The following is a 19,549-nucleotide window of genomic DNA, read 5'->3' on the forward strand; positions in this document are numbered from 1 at the left end:
TTATGATAGGGATTTTAATATTAAAACATTATTTAGCTACATAATCAATTTATTTAAATAAATTATATTCTCTTAAGCATTCTATTCTTACAAATAACGTACGATACAAGTTATTAGTGAATGTTCAACATTTGAAATAAACCGTATAAAAATACAAACATGCCTAAATCAACAATTGCGTTTAGTAACTGCAAAATAATATGTGTGTGAGATTTTAAATATAATTTTAAAGACTCACCTTTTCTGCTATATTTTTAATTTTTAATAAAGAAATTTATTGAGAAATGCAGGTTTATTTGTCATTTTTTGTTCAATAACTTAGTAGAGAGCCTTGGCACGCATCTAATGATCTATAATTAAAAATAATGCCGTAACTGATAGACAATAATTCAGTGGATAAGTGATATTCTAAATGTATATCTTCTATTTCCCGCACACCTCGGATACAAGGCTCTCTACTTAGACTGTAATGCCAAAATTGTTTCTACAACGTTCGCCAGAGCGCTAATACAGATAGTTGTACAGAATCGCGCTACCAGTGGTCAGACCACAGTACCTCGATTCTCTACCACTATCGACTACCGAGAACCGGCTAGCTATCGAAATTTTGCCAAATGCCAATGCCAAAATGTTTCCTACGACACTCGTCAGAGACGCTGATCAGATTATCGGTAGTCGATAGTAGTAGAGAATCGAGGCACAGATTACTCTAGTTAGTGTTAGCAATAACAAAAGTCGGTGTGTTTAGATGCAACGGAATGTGTAATCTATTTAAACGAATTTGTTTAGTACGGGTAGTGCGGGCTACAAAAGGAAGCTCAGGGCAACTTCATGCGTTCTCATTTCATTTGTAATATTTATTATGCCATAATATTTTTTAGGCTATTTTTTTCCCGCCTGAATTACTTGATGGTTAAGAATTAGTCTCTTCGATTCATTTCTAAACGTTTACACTTAAATGCTTTTAATACAATTTCAATGTTAGTTCGTGAGCAATATAATTATAAGATATTTTCGTGTCGTTAGTAGGTAACCATTTTTTAGTTTAACAGGTTGCGACCTCGGCCAGTATTGTTTGCCAACAAACGCGACGTTGACGCTGCGTTAACGCTGCGCTTACGTTGGAGGAACGTCTGGCTCGTAAAACGCCTATGGATTAGTGGCTTAAGTACTCATAATTAAAATAATCAATATGGTTTATTTTCTATTTTAGACTTTGAGTCATTCGAGAATAACTTTTAAATACTTTTGTGTAAGACCTTTATATAATAAGCAGGTATTATTGCTAAATCGCGCGATGCTTATAAATCGTGCGAGAATCCTTATGTTTATTGAAGGCCCTTAAATGGTGATGTTTGAAAATATATTATTTTATCAAAGAGCTTTCTTTGAAACTATATCAGGTCTTCTTTTACAGGAGTTTATCAGTTTCTTGTATTCTAAACTTGAGTATAGGTATAATATTAAGCAATAAGATCTTAGAATTTCATGTAAATTGCACTAAACAAAGCATAGCTACCAATTTACTTTAACGTCAGTCTTCAAACGCCTATGCTAACCGCGTGATTTCGAAGTTGAAATTGGGAAGTTCATAGTGTAGTTTGATAAAATTTGCATCATAATAGTAAACGCATTTGATTCATATCGGCCAATTTATAAGGCTTCTAATATCTCAGTATTGTAGGTTAAAGTTAGCCGATTACTAGCTTAAATTAGCCAAATGAGTTAGCTAAACTTAGCTTTATTTATTACGCTAAACTTAGCCAAGAACTAACGCCAAAGTGTACCAATTCATTGAGCTAAATTTAGCCTAAATTGTCAAGCTAAAATTAGCCTCATAGACTGAATCTAATCACCCAATAACTAGCCCACAAGCCGAATTTACAAAGCTAAGACCGGAACAGAAAATAAAACGGCTTTATCATACATAAGACTACAATCTATTAAACAATGCTTTAAAACAGTCAAGAAAAAAGCTGATAACTTACCCTCTTATTAATAAAAATATATGAAGTTGTTCAAGGCTTATAAAGAGTTTTGTTTCTTTCACTCCTTAGCGAAATGAAAGAGAGAAAACGTCATATAGTAGTATTTTAACTAAAATAGGTTTATAGTGTATTTATAAATATGAGGGTTAATATATTTTGAAACAGCACCATAGAACTAAGTGGTAGACAATCACGCGGTGGCCATCTTTGCGATTCTTTCGTCTAGTTTCTTGATCTCCTTATGAAGACTGTCCACGTTGTGAGCGAAGACTTCCTGCACACCTTGAAGTAGTTCTTTGTTGTTCTGAACTCCACCCGCTATAGTAGTCTGTAGTGTTTCTAACTCTGTTAGCGATTTGCCGAAGTTTGACGCTGTGGAAAATATGTACATTTAGATAACTAAGACTACTAACAGGAACATGAGTTTTTATTTCATTAGAACTGTCGGGTTCAGTGATCTTACATTAAGGATAATACAGATAATTAATTTTAAAATATTCTGTAATGAATTATGAGCACATTAATGAAACTTGCGTTAAATTTTTTTATCAGTAATGGAACACTAACATCAGGGAAAATACCGGGAATATACATTCGTAAATTTTAAAATATAACAATAACTTACCCTGGTTATGTAAAGCTTCCAGCGCCTCCATACGCTCTAATATCTCGGAATGTGAAATACCGTCGATTTGTTTCAACAGCTTGTATAACTCGTTCACCTATGAAACAAAATAAATTATGAATAATTTAGATACATAAAATTAAAATGGTAGAATACGGATGCTCATTTCATCTGATAATTTTTTTTATATAAAAACACTTAACTAAAACACGTAATTTATTGAAAGAATACAAAAACAATTTACATATTACATTATGCGTGTTACATATATATTTAACGGAGATGGCAGGATGACCTGGACGCATTTGAAAAGGACTGGTCGGAACTTGCCGCCGATAGGGGGATTTGGAAAAGAGAGTGGAGGCCTTTGCCCAGCAGTGGGACGATAAAACAGGCGAAGGAAAAAAAATATGCGTGTACAAGTAAATTGTACGGGTTAAAGCTATCGCCAACATGCGTGCACCTATTTCAAAATACGTATGTATACGTTCACGTATACGTGTGAGCACGTGTTATTATACCTTGGCGTCAAGTTCCGGGTCCGCAGGCTTGACGCTAGCCTTGAGCGCTTCGACGTTGGTCCGCAGTGACGTCACGCGGGCCTCGGCCGCCGCCAGCTCGCCCGCGCGGAGCAGCGATGTCTGCGCCGCCAGAGCTGATGCTGCGCCACATAACGTCGCCTGTACATGACAAAATATTTTATAACTACACTACACACTTATGAATAATATTAATATTTAGGTCGAAGACCTCCGTGCCTCGGAGAGCACGTAAAGCCGTCGGTCCTGCGCCTGACCTCTCACTGGTCGTGTCGGTTATCCGTCCCACCAAACTATGAGAGTGATGGAATAGAGAGTGTACCTGTGTATTGTGCACACACTTGGACACTATAAACAAAGTCCTGCACATGGCCAGTTTCACTGAAACTGACCGCCCGCTGTAGCCGTATATCGGCTAGGAGGACATTATGAATAATATACCCAGTAGTCAGATAATATACCCAATAGATGAATTGACCAAGAGTATGAAAACAGCTGTGGAAATGCTACCTAATAAGTTAAACGATAATTATTTACAAGTTGTGAAACTGACTTAGTTTCATATAAATAGAAGGCTTTTAAAATGTAAGTAGGTATTCCAAGCAAATATGTGCTAATAAATAAGCATGTATATAGTATACAAACCTGCCCAGTAGTTGCCTGCAGTCTCCTAAATGCTTCCTCATCTCTGACACCAGCTGCCTGTTCCAATTTGTGTAACCTGCCAAAGGACCATGATTGTATTATGGAATTTTGTAGCCACAGGGCATATGGTAGTTCTCAATAGCTTAATTTCTTTTTCTAAATTTTAATGATATATGGATGAACTATATTTTTAAAGAGTTGTGACTTCTAGTAGTCACCCACGTAAGATTTACAGAATTTGTACATTAACATTATATTTAAGGAACATTTATGTCACATATTTAGATAGGTAGTTTACCTGTGTTCTAGTTGTGCTATCCTAGTAGTATAAGCTAGATTGACCTCAGGCTTCAGTTTCAAATGTGCCGTCACCAGTTCACCTTGCTTCTTCTTACCATTACTTGATAAATACTCCCTGAAAACCATTTGATTATGTAAAAAACTTTAAACTTTTAAAATATAACAATATGATACAGACATTTTTTAATGAAATAAATTGTAAGTAATCTTATAAGAATTGTCAGTCAACATATTTAATGTACCTTGTATATGGCATGTTCAGTGTTGTGAGTGACTGTTATTATAATTTTTTAACAGATCTTGATGGTACATAGGTTGTTACAGTGCCTGACCTGGCCAGCACTCATATTGTGTATCTCAGTAGACAACTAGGCAGTACTAGGCACTATGCAGTATATTGCTGCTTTAAGAAACATATTGAATACCATCATTAAGGAAAGTAACAATGTACTGCAACTATCAAATAGTTGTCAACTCAGATACATAATAGTTCTTCAGTACAGTGGTGTGAATCCTAGAACAGTAAAGTATTAGATACTATATTTACTTTAATTTCTCAGCCTTAGGATCAATCAGCTCTCCTTCCTCCAGTTTCAACTCTTCCAGAAGTTTCTTTGTAGAGTTTATCTGGACCGCCAACTTTGTGTACTCATCCTATAAATAAAGCACCCTGTATTAAGCATAGTCACCAACCAAAAGATGCATGGATTATTAAGATAAAGTCAATTCCATACACCTTCATTAACTTACATAAGTATAAGATGCACATGACATATGACTTAAAAAAACATTTTTTTATAAGCTTATTGGTTCCTGGTTTTCTATTGAATTCAACTTTAACAACAGTCATAATCGTAGACTGTAGTACAGTTATATTATTATTGTATTACTGGTGAAATTGAGTGAGTTAGTGGAACAATAATTTCAAGTCACATCAATCAGAATGCTTACAAAAGTGAAACTTTTGTTGTGAAGGAATGTCAATCTACGTTAGTTTAATGTTTTTATACAGATTTTATAATTAAATCTATATATTAATGCTGTTGGTTGTAAGGTTTTTACTTTATAAATGATGCAAATAGGCAGTTTTTATTAATTACCTTTTCACTTTCAGTGGCCTTGTTCTGTTGCTCAGTAACTTGTTCAAGTAACTCTGAGAATTCACACCGCAGCCTGTTGTAACGCTCCAGGGGAGTCTCAGGCTCACCTTCCGCCGCTAACTCCCACTCCCCAGCCCTAGAATCAAAATGTTGATTAACACAAAGAAACTGTGATGGCAAGTTTTAATGAAGGCTAATACAATTGCATTTTTACTCTGTTAAAAATGTATTTATACGAATTCTTTATTCTATAAACGTTTACCTGTACCCAATTCGAGATTTTCTGCTAAGTCTATCAGAAAAGTCAACTGTGCCAGTTAAGAATTTGCCTTTGAACTTATTAAATGAATCCTTCACAGATAGGTGTAATTGTTCAATATTCTCGTTATCCTCCTCCTCCACTGGGTCAGGCTGGTCAGCTTCAGGCAAATCGCCAGTTTCGTATACGTCGGGTTGGTCATAAGCCTATAATTACAAAATAAAATCAACACCACACGGCAAAATCAATAATTATACTTGTTTATATCATTTCCACTCACTATGCCGGGGAGATTCTCATATTTGGGATCTGCCATGTTTACTTAGTTATATTGTGTGTATTTATATTCTTTATTACGGTATCTTTATTGATTTTAATTTAATTTTTATACGAATGACGTCACTGAAAAACGGGACGATCAGTCATTTTGACATTAACGCTTCTTTACTCATAATAGTCATGTAAGGCTCGAAGATTGTTTCGAAAGTAATGAAACTTTACAATAATAAAATAACTAACACGTATTTAACTACTCACGGACCCTGTTTATCTTTTTTCAGAATATGATAATTTTTTTTACTATTTTTAAACAAGGTTAGAGTTACTAAAATCGATTTATTTAAAATAGTTTGCAACGTGTAATGAAGTGTTATACCGTTCTGAAATCTACAGATTTCAGAAATCAGAATAGTAAAACACAAAAGAGCTAGGTAATTGAGCAAGGATTAAAAGCATAAACTTGCAATATTACGAAATAACTGATACATAACATTTAGATGATTATGACCATATGAAAAATGATTTGTGCTGTAAATTTCCAACCTAAATCTCCGCTCATCGCCACTCATTTAAAATTCCGCGTATTCAGAAACATCTGATGATTTAAATTTTTACTAAACTATTTTAAGATTTTGAGGAAATACAACGCACACGTTGCCGAATGGATAGCTAAAGTATATTTAGCTATAATCAACCTTGCTGTATTTATTCGGAAGAGATAAGGAGTAATCCATTGTCCGATACCGGGGATATTTTGAAATAATTTCTAACAGTTGGCAGCTCTGGTCATAGGACACGTCACGAAAAATAATAACTCATCCTACGTCAACTTATTTTCTGCATTAGTCACCGACTATTTTATTTTAATATAAAACCGCATTGTGAGCTCTATCTACTGTTTATTGTGCTTGTGGTGGTGAAGCAGTTGGTGTTGATTGCCGGTTAGGAAAGAAAACAATTTCAAAATGAGTCTTCAGTGGACAATCATCGCGACGTTTTTATACGCCGAAATAGCAATAGTTCTTCTCCTGACATTGCCGGTCGCAAGTCCTTCAAAATGGAACAAGTTCTTCAAGTCGAAGTTTCTCGCTTACATAAGTGGTCAAGCGTCTATTTACTTTTTAGTACTTATCGGTGTCCTAGTACTATGTCTTTTGGACGCTATCAGGGAGATGCAGAAGTATTCGAGCATCGAATCAACAGAACACCAACATCTGGATGCTGAAATGCAGGGTAACATGAGGTTATTCCGCGCTCAAAGGAACTTCTACATCTCTGGATTTGCGCTATTCCTGCTGGTGGTGATCCGCCGGTTAGTCCAGATGATTACACAATTGGCAACGTTATTGGCTCAGTCCGAAGCTAACTTCCGTCAAGCGCAGAGTGCTACTGTTACCGCCAGGACACTGTTAGACCAGGCTGGAGCTGGTGATGAGAAGAACAAGAAGGAGCTTGATGAGCTCAAGAGCCAAATTACTTTGTTGGAGAAAGAACTTAACAAAGAGAAGAAGGACAAGGAAGCAGTCAAATCCCAGGCTGAGAGCCTCAACAAGGAGTATGACAGACTTGCTGAGGAACACAGCAAACTGCAGAAGAAACTTACGGTAGCCGGGGGAGATGGCAAGAAAGATGAATAATTTGTAAAAATAATAACTAATGGTCTGAATAAATAGTGATGTAAGAAATCAATTATTCTTTTATCAAGTCGGCACATCACTAAAGCTTAAATATTTAACACCTCTATGTGTGTAATTAATATCTTTATACCTACGCTATTAAACTGTGATTGATAAAGTTGATAATATCTAGAACAAAGTATCTTTCCGATACCTAATACCATCTCTTGTTAAATCAATTGTTGATATTTAAATATTTACTTGAAACTATTTACTCATCTTTATATTTACCTAACAGCTAATGTGGGTATAGTTGTCATTTAATACTTCCAATCTTATAGATTTTAGTGAGTTGTTTGGCATTAAGATTGTATGCCTGCATTTATAGGACCAGTCATGAATGAAATCATATAAAATACCAATGTACTTGTTGCAGTGTATTAAATTTTGAAGAGTTGTCTCTGAAAATCAATGTTTTTTATATTATAAGTGTGAAACAGTTTGTACTTTAAGTTGATTTTTGTAAAAAAAGTCTGATTCTTTTATTTATTTTGTCTTTTTATTTTGTTGTGTTGGAATTGAAGGATGCATTTTACAAATAAAATGTATTCATAAAAATAATATTAGTTGAAAAACAGCCTTATATCTCTTTTTTTGGCCACAAAAAGTTATAAACCTCTTTGGTCAGATTTTTTTTTAAAACCTGACAGCAAAACAGCATTCAGGAAATAATTATAGCAGTGCAAAGTACAGTTTGTGTGAATATATATTGTACTGAGTACAATTTATAATCATATGATTATTTTACACTGTGGTGCATCAAGTTGTAAACAAAACTACAATACTTTGAACTCAAACATTGCTTCATGTACCAGATAAAAGTCCATACCAATAATAATAATTCCACCTAATCAATTTGTTATCACAAGCTTATAAATATCTCATGTTACTAAGAAGCAATTATATTAAAACTTTATAACAGAATAATGTATTTTTCTATCTAATGAGGATAATAGCTAAAATATTATTGCTTGATATTTTTATATTGGTAGATATTTCATTATTTTATGAGACCTTGGCTATTAATATACCTTTTTATGGCTACATTAATTTCAACTTTAAATATACTTTCAATCCATTAAATATAATTTCTGATATTTGTTGAGTTGTGGCCATGATGTTAACAGACATATTTTATCAAGGAAAATTTTGTAGTTTGATCCTAACATTAATTAATTCATTAGTGTTATATTTAGATAACTCACTTAATTTGTGGTGTTATTACATCCAAAACATTGTAGCTTAAAATTTTAAAGCCTGATATTTCCGAAGATTCGTTTTTATCTATGGACTGACAATTTTTTTTCCTTCATATCCTTTAATTTTGGAAAAAATCAACCTAGGTAAATAAAAAGTCTATCCAAGGCTTGGTGTTTTATGTTTATTGTATGACTGAATATTAAAAAAAAACCTGCTGTCTTTACTACTGACATGTTTATGACAGAAATGCGGTTTCAATTTTCAATCTTTAGTCACTTATTTAATCCTAGATAGATTTGTTATCCATGGTTTGTGAAAGGCTTGTTCATGGGTTTTGGTAGTCTAGTAACCATAGTATGGGATTGATTTTTGTATGTGCAGTGTTGCTTAAAATAAATTTATAATTTTATCTCTGTATTTTATTTGTACCTACAGGCCTATTTCCCTGAAGGAATATGCGGAGGTCCGACCATTTTCTATTTTCAGTCGCGTGTTAAAGAAAAACGTCATAATTGCTATTACAATTAATTTTTTTCACCAAAAATTCAATGTCTCTCCTCAAAAATGGACCTTGGGGCTATTATTATGCCCTCACTTGCCGATTTTATCATAAAGCCAATCGGTTTTTTTAATTTTCCGACGGTAGAATTGGAGCCCCTATTTAAATCTAGGGTTACTAGGGTTTATAATATACTAGTTATTATTTTGTGAAAATTTGAGGCGTCCTCCTGTTACCGTTTTTAATATCGAGCAAAAAATAAGAGAAAGCCACGTTTATTGTATGGGGACCACCCTTAATATTTTCTGTTGTTACTGCCGGCAACGGAAATACCTACCATCATTTGTCAAAATTTCAGCTTTCTAGCTATCACGGTTTATGAGATACAGTCTGAAAACAGACAGACAGCGAAGTCTCAGTAAAAGGGTCCCATTTTACCCTTTGGGTACGGGACCCTAAAAACAATTAACTTTCTACATATAAATGGGTCTTTTAGAGCCAGTTTTGTATTAAACTATATTTCTAAATTTCGCGGGAAAGTGAAACAATACTGGTAGGCTGTCTGCGCATACGTCTGCCAACACAAGCTCTATAAATAATATCACAACAATGAATCACCGTCGTTCCAAGATATGTATGACGGCACTTGTAGATAATGTGATGCAAAATGAACCACGTCAACATTATTTACGTTTGTTTTGTATTACTGATTTTTGATAAGCGATTTCATCAGAATGGCTACGTGTTCCTATATCCTATTTGGACTAATAATACTAATTATTAATGACTGATTAACTGTACTTAGTTATTAAGGTACGAAGTCCGTAAGACGTTGACAATGTTGACATGTGGCGTCCGCGTGGTTGGTAACATTGCCTGATTGTTTTTTTTTTAAGATTTGTGGCCTTGAACGTTGACTGTTGACTTGAGCTCTAAGGTCTTACATGCGTGCTTCATAGGGATTCTAATTGTAGTGCTTACATACTTAATACTACAGTACGTCAACTAAATAATAATAAATTAAGCACGCTGGTGGACTGGGGACCCTGTACAAGTGTGTGCACAATACATTCCTAGAATGCAGCTACTTCCATCAGCCTGTATTCTAACTCTCGTAGTCTGATGAGACAGGCTAAGGATATGGCCAGTAAAACCACTAAAGTCAGGCGCAGAACCGACAGCTTTGGAGGAGGTCTATGTCCTCAACTTCCTAACTCCGGGTAATCTCTGAGAAATTCAAAGCAAAACAAAAACAGCAACATTTAGTATATATATTATGTACTTTTTAGCTCGACCTAATATTCGAACCCGAAACCAATGTGCGGTAGCCGTATCACTACCGACCACGTGACAGTGGCAGTATAAAGTAGTATAATAATATATATTATGTCATACAAATTATTCTAATCCACCACATGTTAAAAGTGCTATCGACTTTAGATTATGCTCGATAACTACCGTGGCCAATATACAAGGTGTAAATACTGTAAGTAAGTAGCTACTGTTTATCAGCATTAGGTAATGGTTTTAATTAGTTACTGATAACACTTACTACCAATATCAATTAAACTAGTGTAATAAAAGTGACCATTGTCTAATAGCTAATTTGCATGCACACGGTGTTTCATAATAGGGAGGTTATTTCTAGCCACAGAATAATCTATACTTATAATAAATCTGTAGAGAGGTCAATTCTGTACATTCTGTACATTGAATATATTTAAAAAAAAACCAATGGGGGATGTTTAGTAACGGATACTGATACCGAATCTGCAATTTATAATTTTCTTTTCTGTCTGTCTGTCTGTCTGTCTGTCTGTCCTCCGTCTGTATGTGTCGCTATCACGTAAAAACTACCGGATAGAACGCACTGAAATTTGCTATATGCATAGAATAAGTAGTGGAGCGGTTTCTAGGATACTTTTTATCGCATAATTTTTCATAGATTTTTAGAAAATTGAAAAAAATACGTAGAAATCTTTCGAACCTGCGTTTCCCTAAAGATACCATAGATGGCGTTGCGAATCCATTTCACAACATTCGCATAGTCGGCGCCTGCCGTATCGATACCTGTTGTTCGCACCAACCAATAGATGGCGTTATAAACCGCAACAAAGTATGTTTTTTCTAATTAATTTATTTTGATGGCTTTATTGTAAAAAAAATACCTTTGAAACATGCTATACATTTATAAGATTTTTAAACATAAATGTTGTATGATATATTACACAGAAATGTTGGTTTACGTGGGTCCGGTGCGATCGGGATATCCTAGATGGCAAATCGAGTAATTTCGTTTGTTGTCGTTGTTCGCCGCAACTGACAGATGGCGTTGTTGTTCGAAATACATAACCAAATTAATTGGTTGCATTAAGGAAATAAATTGGATAGCTATGAAACAGACTATGTGGTAAGTTTTAAAAAATAAACAACGGATGATATAAGTATAAAAAATAATTACGGGTTACGCAGTTTCGGACGTTTCATCGTAAGTATACATTATTACGCGTCTGAAGAGCTCCGGCGCAGATAGGTCTGTCTGTACCTATAATAATATTCTGAATCCAGACAGGTAAGAAATGGTCAGTCTATAATAAGGTATTATATTTTACACTGTAAACTGGTACGGATACAGACGAGAGCGGAAAAGAAGGTAACCACAGGAAATCAGGCCTGCCTGAGCCTGGGTCACATTGTGTGCCCTTCGGGTCCCTTTCGTAAATAGCCATTAGATGACAAAAGAGTTGTTAACATTTTTATGTGTAGGTGTATCGAGTGCTTCGCAATTCGCGTGCTCAAACGAATAAGCAACAGTACGAAATTCACGCGAGCGGAGCCGCACGGGTCAGCTAGTATAATATAAATGAGGTCTGACAACTGTATTTTATGAAATAAAATAAGTGCAAGTTAATAAAGTTATCTGCGAAGCTACACACATTTATAGCAACTTATACCTACTTACTTACACAACCTACAATATATATTTAAAATGTTTAAATTGTCCATTATGTCGTATATAACATTCTAGCCCGACATAATGTACAATTTATAAAATAAATAAATTTAACCCATTAATGTCCCACTGCTGGGCAAGGGTCTCCTCGCGTAATGAGGGAGGGGTTAGGCCTTGAGTCCAGTGCAATGTACAATTTAAACATTTTAAATAAATACTAATTCCAAAGTTTAGATCATTTAGTAACTGATCAGCTTGCTATTTACCTACGATAAATATACCGGATTCGCATCTACACTGGAGACTTCACGTGACGTGTTTTCGTCAGATTAGCACTGATGGCTATGTAGTAATAATAATGATTGTAAATTTACTATACAGCTGTGTACGAATATGTAAATTCCTCTATAAGACGCTACCACGTGAATCGATCGATCGTTTATCGTTGCCTTTTATCGGCAATCGATTGACTAGTTTGTAAAAACTATCGATCGATTTTTTACAAACATGCAAACAGCGGACACAAAGCACAACCTGACCCGAAACGACTATTTATGGATTGCATAAATAATTGTTCAGTGTGGGAATCGAACCCACAACCTCCTGACGCAATGATAGCGGCAACGCGGCCTTTACCACTGCGCCACGGAGGCATTTCGTTTTGTTTAATGTATCTATTTATCAAACAACGTTTATATCCTCCTTTGTAGTATATCATCACATCCTTATAACCACTACAATTATCAAACATTAATTTTGTCTGTAACAAATTCGTAGCAGTTAAGTTAATGATAGCAAACAACAATAACAAACCCTAATATGAAACTCTCTTTGAATGTGAAAGTGAATAAATATCAATATTGACCATTACCTAATTCTAGTGGTTATTTAATATTTGCGAGTCAAATGGGTAGAGGTTAAGGGTTCTGTAGATTCTGTACAGTAGCATGATTCACTACAGTTGGAACCATTGAGTATCGAGAATTGGACATTCAAAATGTACTGCCAAAATAGTTTCTATGATGCCCGCTAGGGGCGCTGAATCGAATGTCATACAATTTTTTTCAATAGCTAGCCGGTACATTTGATAACATCGAGAGTTTGACATTTAAAATGTACTGCAACAATAGTTCTTATAGCTTCCGCTAGAGGCGCTGATCGAATTTTCATATAATTTGACAGCTATCGATAGTGTCTACTACTATCGACTATTGATAGTAGTGAATTGAAGTTGATACGATACTTTTCGATGTTACTTCCAATGATTTTGGTAGAGCGATAGTGTTCGTAGGGCATAGTGTTGTCAGAATTTATAACCCTTATTACGAAAAAGGCTATTTTATACCAAAGATATTCTATCAATTCAAATCGGTAGTTTCAGATATAAGCGCGTACAAACATATAAATAAACTCTTCAACATTCATTTTCTAGCTTAGATACTCTGGTAAATTATACGTAATAGCTATGTAGCTATAAATTACGCTTTTTAATTAACAATATTGCAGTCATAAAATTTAATATCTGTTTTAAAATTATGACAGTATTCCAAGGCACGCTACTAGTTAATAAAATATTATATCAGCTATATTGACAGCTTTATGTCATAGACTACGAAACCCTAAAAACACTAAAGAGAATCAATATTAAACAGTCGGCCTAGTGAGCGACGGACGTTTAGCAATGACATTAACTAAAGTTGCATTGTTCATATTTCGCGAACCGATAACAAAATATACATCATGTTGTTAAAAATGACGCATTTGTTACCATTAGAATTACTCTTAAACTCACTCATAGATAAATACTTAAGCACTTCGTACTGTATTTCTTTCTTTACACATGAACCAATAACATTCCATTCTCCTGTAGGCTTCATTTACACAATTCTTGATGAAGAAAATCTTGTAGAGCAAATATTAAATGTGTCGGAAATGGGGTGTTCGGATTACGTGGTTCATATGAAAGAACCTCACAAGTTCGTGGCAGCCTTCGAGATAGTCATTCATAAAGGAAACATTCGAAGAAGTGACAGAAAGATCATCATTTTACCACACGATGACAGTTCGAACGACGCAAATTTGCCGACAAAAGTGTTCAGTACTAAAGGAAGCGGTTTCGTGGCTAATATGCTAATGGCTACGTATTATAAACGTGATATAGACTGTGAAGTATTTGATTTAATAACTCACAAATTCGTGGGTCCAGATGAACATATACACGAGCCATTGTACCTCGATCGGTGGAACTCTTGCTCGAACAGTTTTGAGAAACAAGTGAACTTGTTTCCGTACGATATGACTAATTTGTATGGCAAGACTTTGAGAGTAGCTGGATTTACGTACAAACCTTATGTATTGTTAGATGTTGATACTTCTTTAGATCCTTTAGGCAGAGATGGTATTGAAGTTAGAATAGTTGATGAACTTTGCAGGTAAATGTAGGATGATTTTCGAATATTTCAAGATGCTGTTTCCATGTAGTTAATGTTTGAATACGTTCTTCTGCAGATGGCTGAATTGTACAGTGGAAATAGTCCCAGAAGATATAGATCAGTGGGGAGAGATTTATGAAAATGAGACTGGTGGTATTGGAGTAATTGGCAGTGTTGTAGAGGATCGCGCTGATTTGGGAATAAGTAAGTATCAAGAAAAGGTCGTAAAAAGTATAAAAAAATGTTACGAAATTTGATATATCTATCTGAATCTAGATCGAAAAGGACTGACCTTTAAACGACAAACAGTTGCATTAGTCTCTTAATTCTTAATGGTCTTTTCCACAATTTCTTTGCGACAAAGATTTAACTATACCTAATCAATATGGTGGAATAATTTTTCAGCTGCCCTCTACTCTTGGTATGAAGAATGGAGGGTGATGGACTTTTCAGCAGCTATAGTACGAACGGGTATAACGTGCGTCGCTCCGGCACCAAGGTATTTTTGTCAAGTTTAATCAAAGGGTCAAAGAACTAAATAAATTGTCTTTAGGGTGACAAAAATGTGTTAACAACTATTGTGTGGTCCCTGTCTCTCAAACTAGCGTGAGCTGTGCGTGGGGATCTGTGCTTTCCGAGAGTACAGATTAAGCAAAACTATAGTGTCTCTTTAGCCACTAAAATTCACGTCATCTTCGAATATTTTTATGTGTTTGCAGGTTACTATCCAGTTGGGAGATGCCGTTAATGCCATTTACTTGGTACTCCTGGCTAGCCGTGGTCTTCACGTTTTTCTACGCGTCGCTTGGTCTTTTGATAGCAGAAGGATTCCCAGAAGATTCGCATCCATTTTTGACTGTGTTTGGCATGATGATAGCGCAAGTAGGTTACTACGTGCTTTAACTCTTTACTACTAATCTAATCTTTCTAACTTATGAACTTTTAAGAGGATAATGTTTTAGGTCACATTTCGACCCATAACTATGTATCACTGTGTGTGGCCCGCACCGGCTTCGCCCGGTTTAAGCAGTTATTTTACAAAACGCCTTTATAACTTTTAGACATTTTCCCCTTGAACAACCTTACCTATTAAAAGAACCGCATCAAAATCCGTTGGGTAATTGGGTTGTTTTAAAGATCTTAACATACATACATACCAACAGACAAACAGACAGACGCGGTAAGCGAGTTTTTTTTCATAATATGTAATGAAATTCACACTCAATGATCAGATTCCAAACTAAATTGAACTTGTTCAAAGGTAATTAGAACCAGAACTAATAAAAATACTTAAATGTACTTCCAAATCGAAATCCATTACGAAGATAAGTTATTAGTTCCGTTTATATTACTGCAGCTATAAATGTTTTTATTATAATTGCGTATAGACTATATATTTGTTTGAAAAGCAAACATTACCAATGGGTTAATATTGGTTTAACTGTTTTTAATATATTGGCTTTGCTAGTGGTTTTACAGTGCGTTCAGAGTTGACCGCTGAGTTAAGGTCACTTTATAAAGTCTTTAATTTAATAATTTAGTAAGTATAAATTACCGTTTAAATTATATTTTTAAGGAGTAGTTTTTTAACTCTATAAGAAGAAAAAATCCCTGCATTCATGAACAGTCACACAGTTAACGCACATATTATATCGAAAAGTCAATTGGCCTTAAGTAATTATTCTAAACATCCTATATAACAGGTGGTTGTTTCCCTTTGTCAAAGCTACTTTGCTTTTTACTTCCAGTCCCAATATGAATCAAGCGTGTCATGGAAGATCAGAAGCGTGACCGGTTGGTTACTGATCGTTGGTTTGATCCTCGGCTGTGCATACGGCGCGGGACTCGCGACCACCTTCACAGTACCTCGATATGAACCATCCATCGACACGGTTCAAGATATCGTCGATAGAGATATGAAATGGGGAGCCACTCACGACGCCTGGATATTTTCACTCACTTTGTCTACAGAAGTAAGATTGTCTCAATTTTTGTAGGCGCTTTGAAAGACACGAAGCAAATATTAGTACTTAGTAACTATATTTTTATGCATAATATATCCACCATTTATCAAATTTTACGAAATAATTTTACTTGAATTACTACAAATAAAAGTACGGCTAGACAAAAGTTAAATTAAAAATAATAAAGAATGTGGTAACATCGCCTTTTCTGTAGCTTACTTTCTGAGCAATATGGAGTGCTTTCGCGCCGCCAAAATTACGCTTCTTTATAAGGAAACAAAGTATAATTGCCTATTATATCTTATTTCAGCCTTTAGTAAAACAGTTAGTAAGTCAGTTCCGAACAGGCACGTTTGAAGAACTGAAAAGAAAGAGTTTTACAAGAAGCATGGCGTTTAGCGTTGAAAAATTGCCAGCAGGTAATGTAACTTTATAAATTTTACCTATTAGTATCCCAGTGCTGGGCATGGGTCTCCTCCTGTTATTAAGGAGGGGTTAAGCTTTGAGTCCACCACGCTGGCCAATTGCGAATTAGGGACTCTTCATACCTTCAAGAACTGTGTTAGAGAACTCTCAGGCATATAACATTACATCATGATAATATATAAACAGTAAAAAGAAAAGAAAAAAATAAAGGGAAAAAGGCGTGATATTATGTATGAATGTATATTATTTAAAGAGTATTATTAAAAGCTAATGTTGTTTATAAGGTCACTGCCTACTGGCTTGAACTTTTTTTCTTGTTTGTTAAAATGAAATGTAAGATAACCTCTAAACCTTATCAGTATTTTATCTAAACTTTTCAACCTTATGTAATACACGTGTGTGTGGGCCAATAGATAACAAACATTTCGGTTGTAAAGATAAGTCTGACAGATGAACCCCTGGTTTCTAAGTACATTTAACGGTAGTTTATCTATTCAATAGAGATGTTTCTTTTATATGAGTTTAAACGCTATTTAATAGAAAAACTACCGCTGAATTGTACCTCAGAAATCGGGGGTAAATGTGTTTTTCATTTTAGATGTTTAGCAGAAAGAATTTTAACTATTTCTAAGGTTTAAGCTAATATTAGAGCTCTTTCTAGCTAATTTTTCGCATTTTCGAGGAAGTCAGATAACAGCTCAGAAATTAGCGGCGCAGTGTGGCGGCCACACCACTACCAGCGCATCGAGAGGTCGTGAGTTCAATTCCCACACGGAACAATTATTTGTGCGATCCATAAATAATTGTTTAGGGTCTGGTTGTACTACGTGCCATTGTTTGAATGTTTGTAAAACTCCCCGCGAGCAATTCTTAGAGCGGGAGTTGTTTTTAAAAGAAAGAAAACCTTAGAACTGTACAGCAGAACCAAAGTTGTACATCTTTAATTAAACATTCTAAAAGGCGATTTAAACGTATTTAAAACTTGCAGGCAACTTCGCCATAGGTGAATATCTTACCAAAGACGCAGTTCTGGACATGATGTTGATGTTGGAAGACTTCTACTATGAGCAGTGCGTAGTCATGATGAGGAAAAGTTCGCCTTATACGGAGAAAGTTAACACGTTGGTCGGCAGACTGCATCAGTCTGGGTTAATGCTGGCTTGGGAGACACAGGTAGGCAGGGATGTTTTTTAACTTTACCGGTGTATGAAGCTGCGTTTCACCTGCAATAAGCCATTTACAATGGTTGTCAAACGTATTAGGGGCTAGATTATAGTCATATACTCTCGTTACTAAATTTCGGGCTCCTATCGAGAAAAAATACGATATAAATTAAAAACAACTAATAGCACTTTATCCAACTCGCGGTCATCAGTCATATACTCTGCACCCCAACTACTAAACACAATTTTTTGAGTGCAGTTGTACAAAACAGCTTATCCCTTTAGTCAACTGCATCCAAACGTTGCATTCAGGTACAAAAATTGATCGAGCTTTAAAATTACAGGTAGCATTAAAACACCTGGATTACAAGGTCCAACAGGAGGTGAGGCTATCGCGATATAAAAACGAAGGTGGCGTGACCAGGCGCTTGGGTATGACTGATGTTGTGGTAAGCAGATCATATGATAAAATGTTCATTTTGAAAATCACTTGCCCCCGGTTTCTGAGGTACATCTAGCGGTAGTTTATCTATTCAATAGCATTTAAACTCAAACAAAAAAACGCTAGTGAATAGATAAACTACCGTTAAATGTACTCAGAAACCGAGGGATGATGTATTTTTTCTCCCTTAATATACTTAGCTCTGGTCTTACCACTTCTGAATATGTATTGGTTAGCTTACCAGATGGACTGTTGGAAGTTGTTTTCATACATTGTCTGTGTCTTTATCTATCGGATAGGGCCAGCAGTTACCCAAGAGAGAGGATGATAACTAGGAGTACAACTAGTATACGTCAAATTAATGGTCACTATTCAGTTCATTGCTGCTTTGACGTACCGCGTTAATCACTATAATCTAAGGAAGAAAACAATGTACAGCATATTGACTTTAGTATAGTTGTCAACTGAGATACGTGATAGACCCCCAGGTCTTTTAAACAAATCTATAGTTTTCTCAAACCGAAATATATACCTACCTTTTTTCTCACTTATTTACTTCAAAAATTGTGATTGTTCCCTTTGCACCACCAATACTCCTGTGAGTTGTCAACTTGTACATTTCGTAAAGTCCCTAGTCGATTATAAGTATTTTTATATTATTGCTTAGGAGTGAAACTACTAAATTGTTAGTCTTCAGACTAGTTTATTGTTTAATTGCAGGGTATCTTCATAATGTACGTGTCTGGAGTGGTCTTGGCATTCGCCGTCTTCTTCGGAGAAATATTTGCGAATCGTCGTAGAGTGAAGAAAGAATCGATACATATTGTACAAGAAGATAGTATTGAGACGTGAAGAACTAATGATGTTCTTTTATTTCTTTTTTCTGCAATAAACTGTATAGCTCTACACTTATATTAGAAGAATCAAGAACCAAACACGATTGAGGTGCCTCAATAACTGGACTTTAGAGCAGTGTCTAACCAGTAGCGTATGAAAGTAGAGCCAAATATAGTAAATAATAAATAGAAATATATTATAACGATAGTTCGTTTTATTGAT

General features: G+C 35.2%; 3 protein-coding genes across 4 annotated transcripts; 2 read left to right on the plus strand and 1 right to left on the minus strand.

Moving 5' to 3' along the window:
* Nucleotides 1-34: 34 nt before the first annotated feature.
* Nucleotides 35-5,895, minus strand: DCTN2-p50 (dynactin subunit 2). 2 transcript variants are annotated; one of them, XM_076121775.1, is made up of 9 exons: nt 5,737-5,895; nt 5,466-5,662; nt 5,198-5,333; nt 4,645-4,751; nt 4,096-4,212; nt 3,798-3,873; nt 3,135-3,293; nt 2,614-2,710; nt 35-2,360 (listed from the first exon to the last, which is right to left on the minus strand). In XM_076121775.1, exons 1-9 carry the CDS (start codon nt 5,770-5,772, stop codon nt 2,179-2,181), a joined length of 1,107 nt encoding a protein of 368 aa, XP_075977890.1. In that variant the 5' UTR covers nt 5,773-5,895; the 3' UTR covers nt 35-2,178. The 2 variants fall into 2 exon arrangements, with proteins under 2 accessions (XP_075977890.1, XP_075977889.1); XM_076121774.1 differs by having other exon boundaries at nt 5,460-5,662.
* Nucleotides 5,896-6,508: 613 nt separating this feature from the next.
* LOC142977570 (B-cell receptor-associated protein 29) lies at nt 6,509-9,020 on the plus strand. Its single transcript, XM_076121534.1, has one exon. The coding sequence runs from the start codon at nt 6,701-6,703 to the stop codon at nt 7,370-7,372; it is 672 nt and encodes a 223-aa protein (XP_075977649.1). The 5' UTR covers nt 6,509-6,700; the 3' UTR covers nt 7,373-9,020.
* Nucleotides 9,021-13,803: 4,783 nt separating this feature from the next.
* LOC142977581 (glutamate receptor ionotropic, delta-1-like) lies at nt 13,804-19,430 on the plus strand. Its single transcript, XM_076121554.1, has 9 exons — nt 13,804-14,495; nt 14,572-14,699; nt 14,901-14,994; nt 15,215-15,377; nt 16,244-16,468; nt 16,770-16,878; nt 17,874-18,058; nt 18,393-18,497; nt 19,211-19,430. Exons 1-9 carry the CDS (start codon nt 13,804-13,806, stop codon nt 19,340-19,342), a joined length of 1,833 nt encoding a protein of 610 aa, XP_075977669.1. The 3' UTR covers nt 19,343-19,430.
* Nucleotides 19,431-19,549: the final 119 nt, after the last annotated feature.

This window comes from Anticarsia gemmatalis, chromosome 13 (assembly GCF_050436995.1).
Source record: "Anticarsia gemmatalis isolate Benzon Research Colony breed Stoneville strain chromosome 13, ilAntGemm2 primary, whole genome shotgun sequence".
Taxonomy (NCBI): Eukaryota; Metazoa; Arthropoda; class Insecta; order Lepidoptera; family Erebidae; genus Anticarsia; species Anticarsia gemmatalis.

What these genes read in the sequence shown, in the direction of transcription:
- DCTN2-p50 (XM_076121774.1), bottom strand. Translation starts at nt 5,772, where the DNA reads ATGGCAGATCCCAAATATGAGAATCTCCCCGGCATA. An exon ending in AAATCTCGAATTGGGTACAG is followed by an intron (nt 5,334 to 5,459) that starts GTAAACGTTTAT and finishes TTTTGATTCTAG; the next exon opens with GGCTGGGGAGTGGGAGTTAG. An exon ending in ATAGCACAACTAGAACACAG is followed by an intron (nt 3,874 to 4,095) that starts GTAAACTACCTA and finishes GTCCTTTGGCAG; the next exon opens with GTTACACAAATTGGAACAGG.
- LOC142977570 (XM_076121534.1), top strand. Translation starts at nt 6,701, where the DNA reads ATGAGTCTTCAGTGGACAATCATCGCGACGTTTTTATACGCCGAAATA.
- LOC142977581 (XM_076121554.1), top strand. Translation starts at nt 13,804, where the DNA reads ATGTTGTTAAAAATGACGCATTTGTTACCATTAGAATTACTCTTAAAC. An exon ending in TTGGCATGATGATAGCGCAA is followed by an intron (nt 15,378 to 16,243) that starts GTAGGTTACTAC and finishes TTTTACTTCCAG; the next exon opens with TCCCAATATGAATCAAGCGT. An exon ending in TGGGTATGACTGATGTTGTG is followed by an intron (nt 18,498 to 19,210) that starts GTAAGCAGATCA and finishes GTTTAATTGCAG; the next exon opens with GGTATCTTCATAATGTACGT.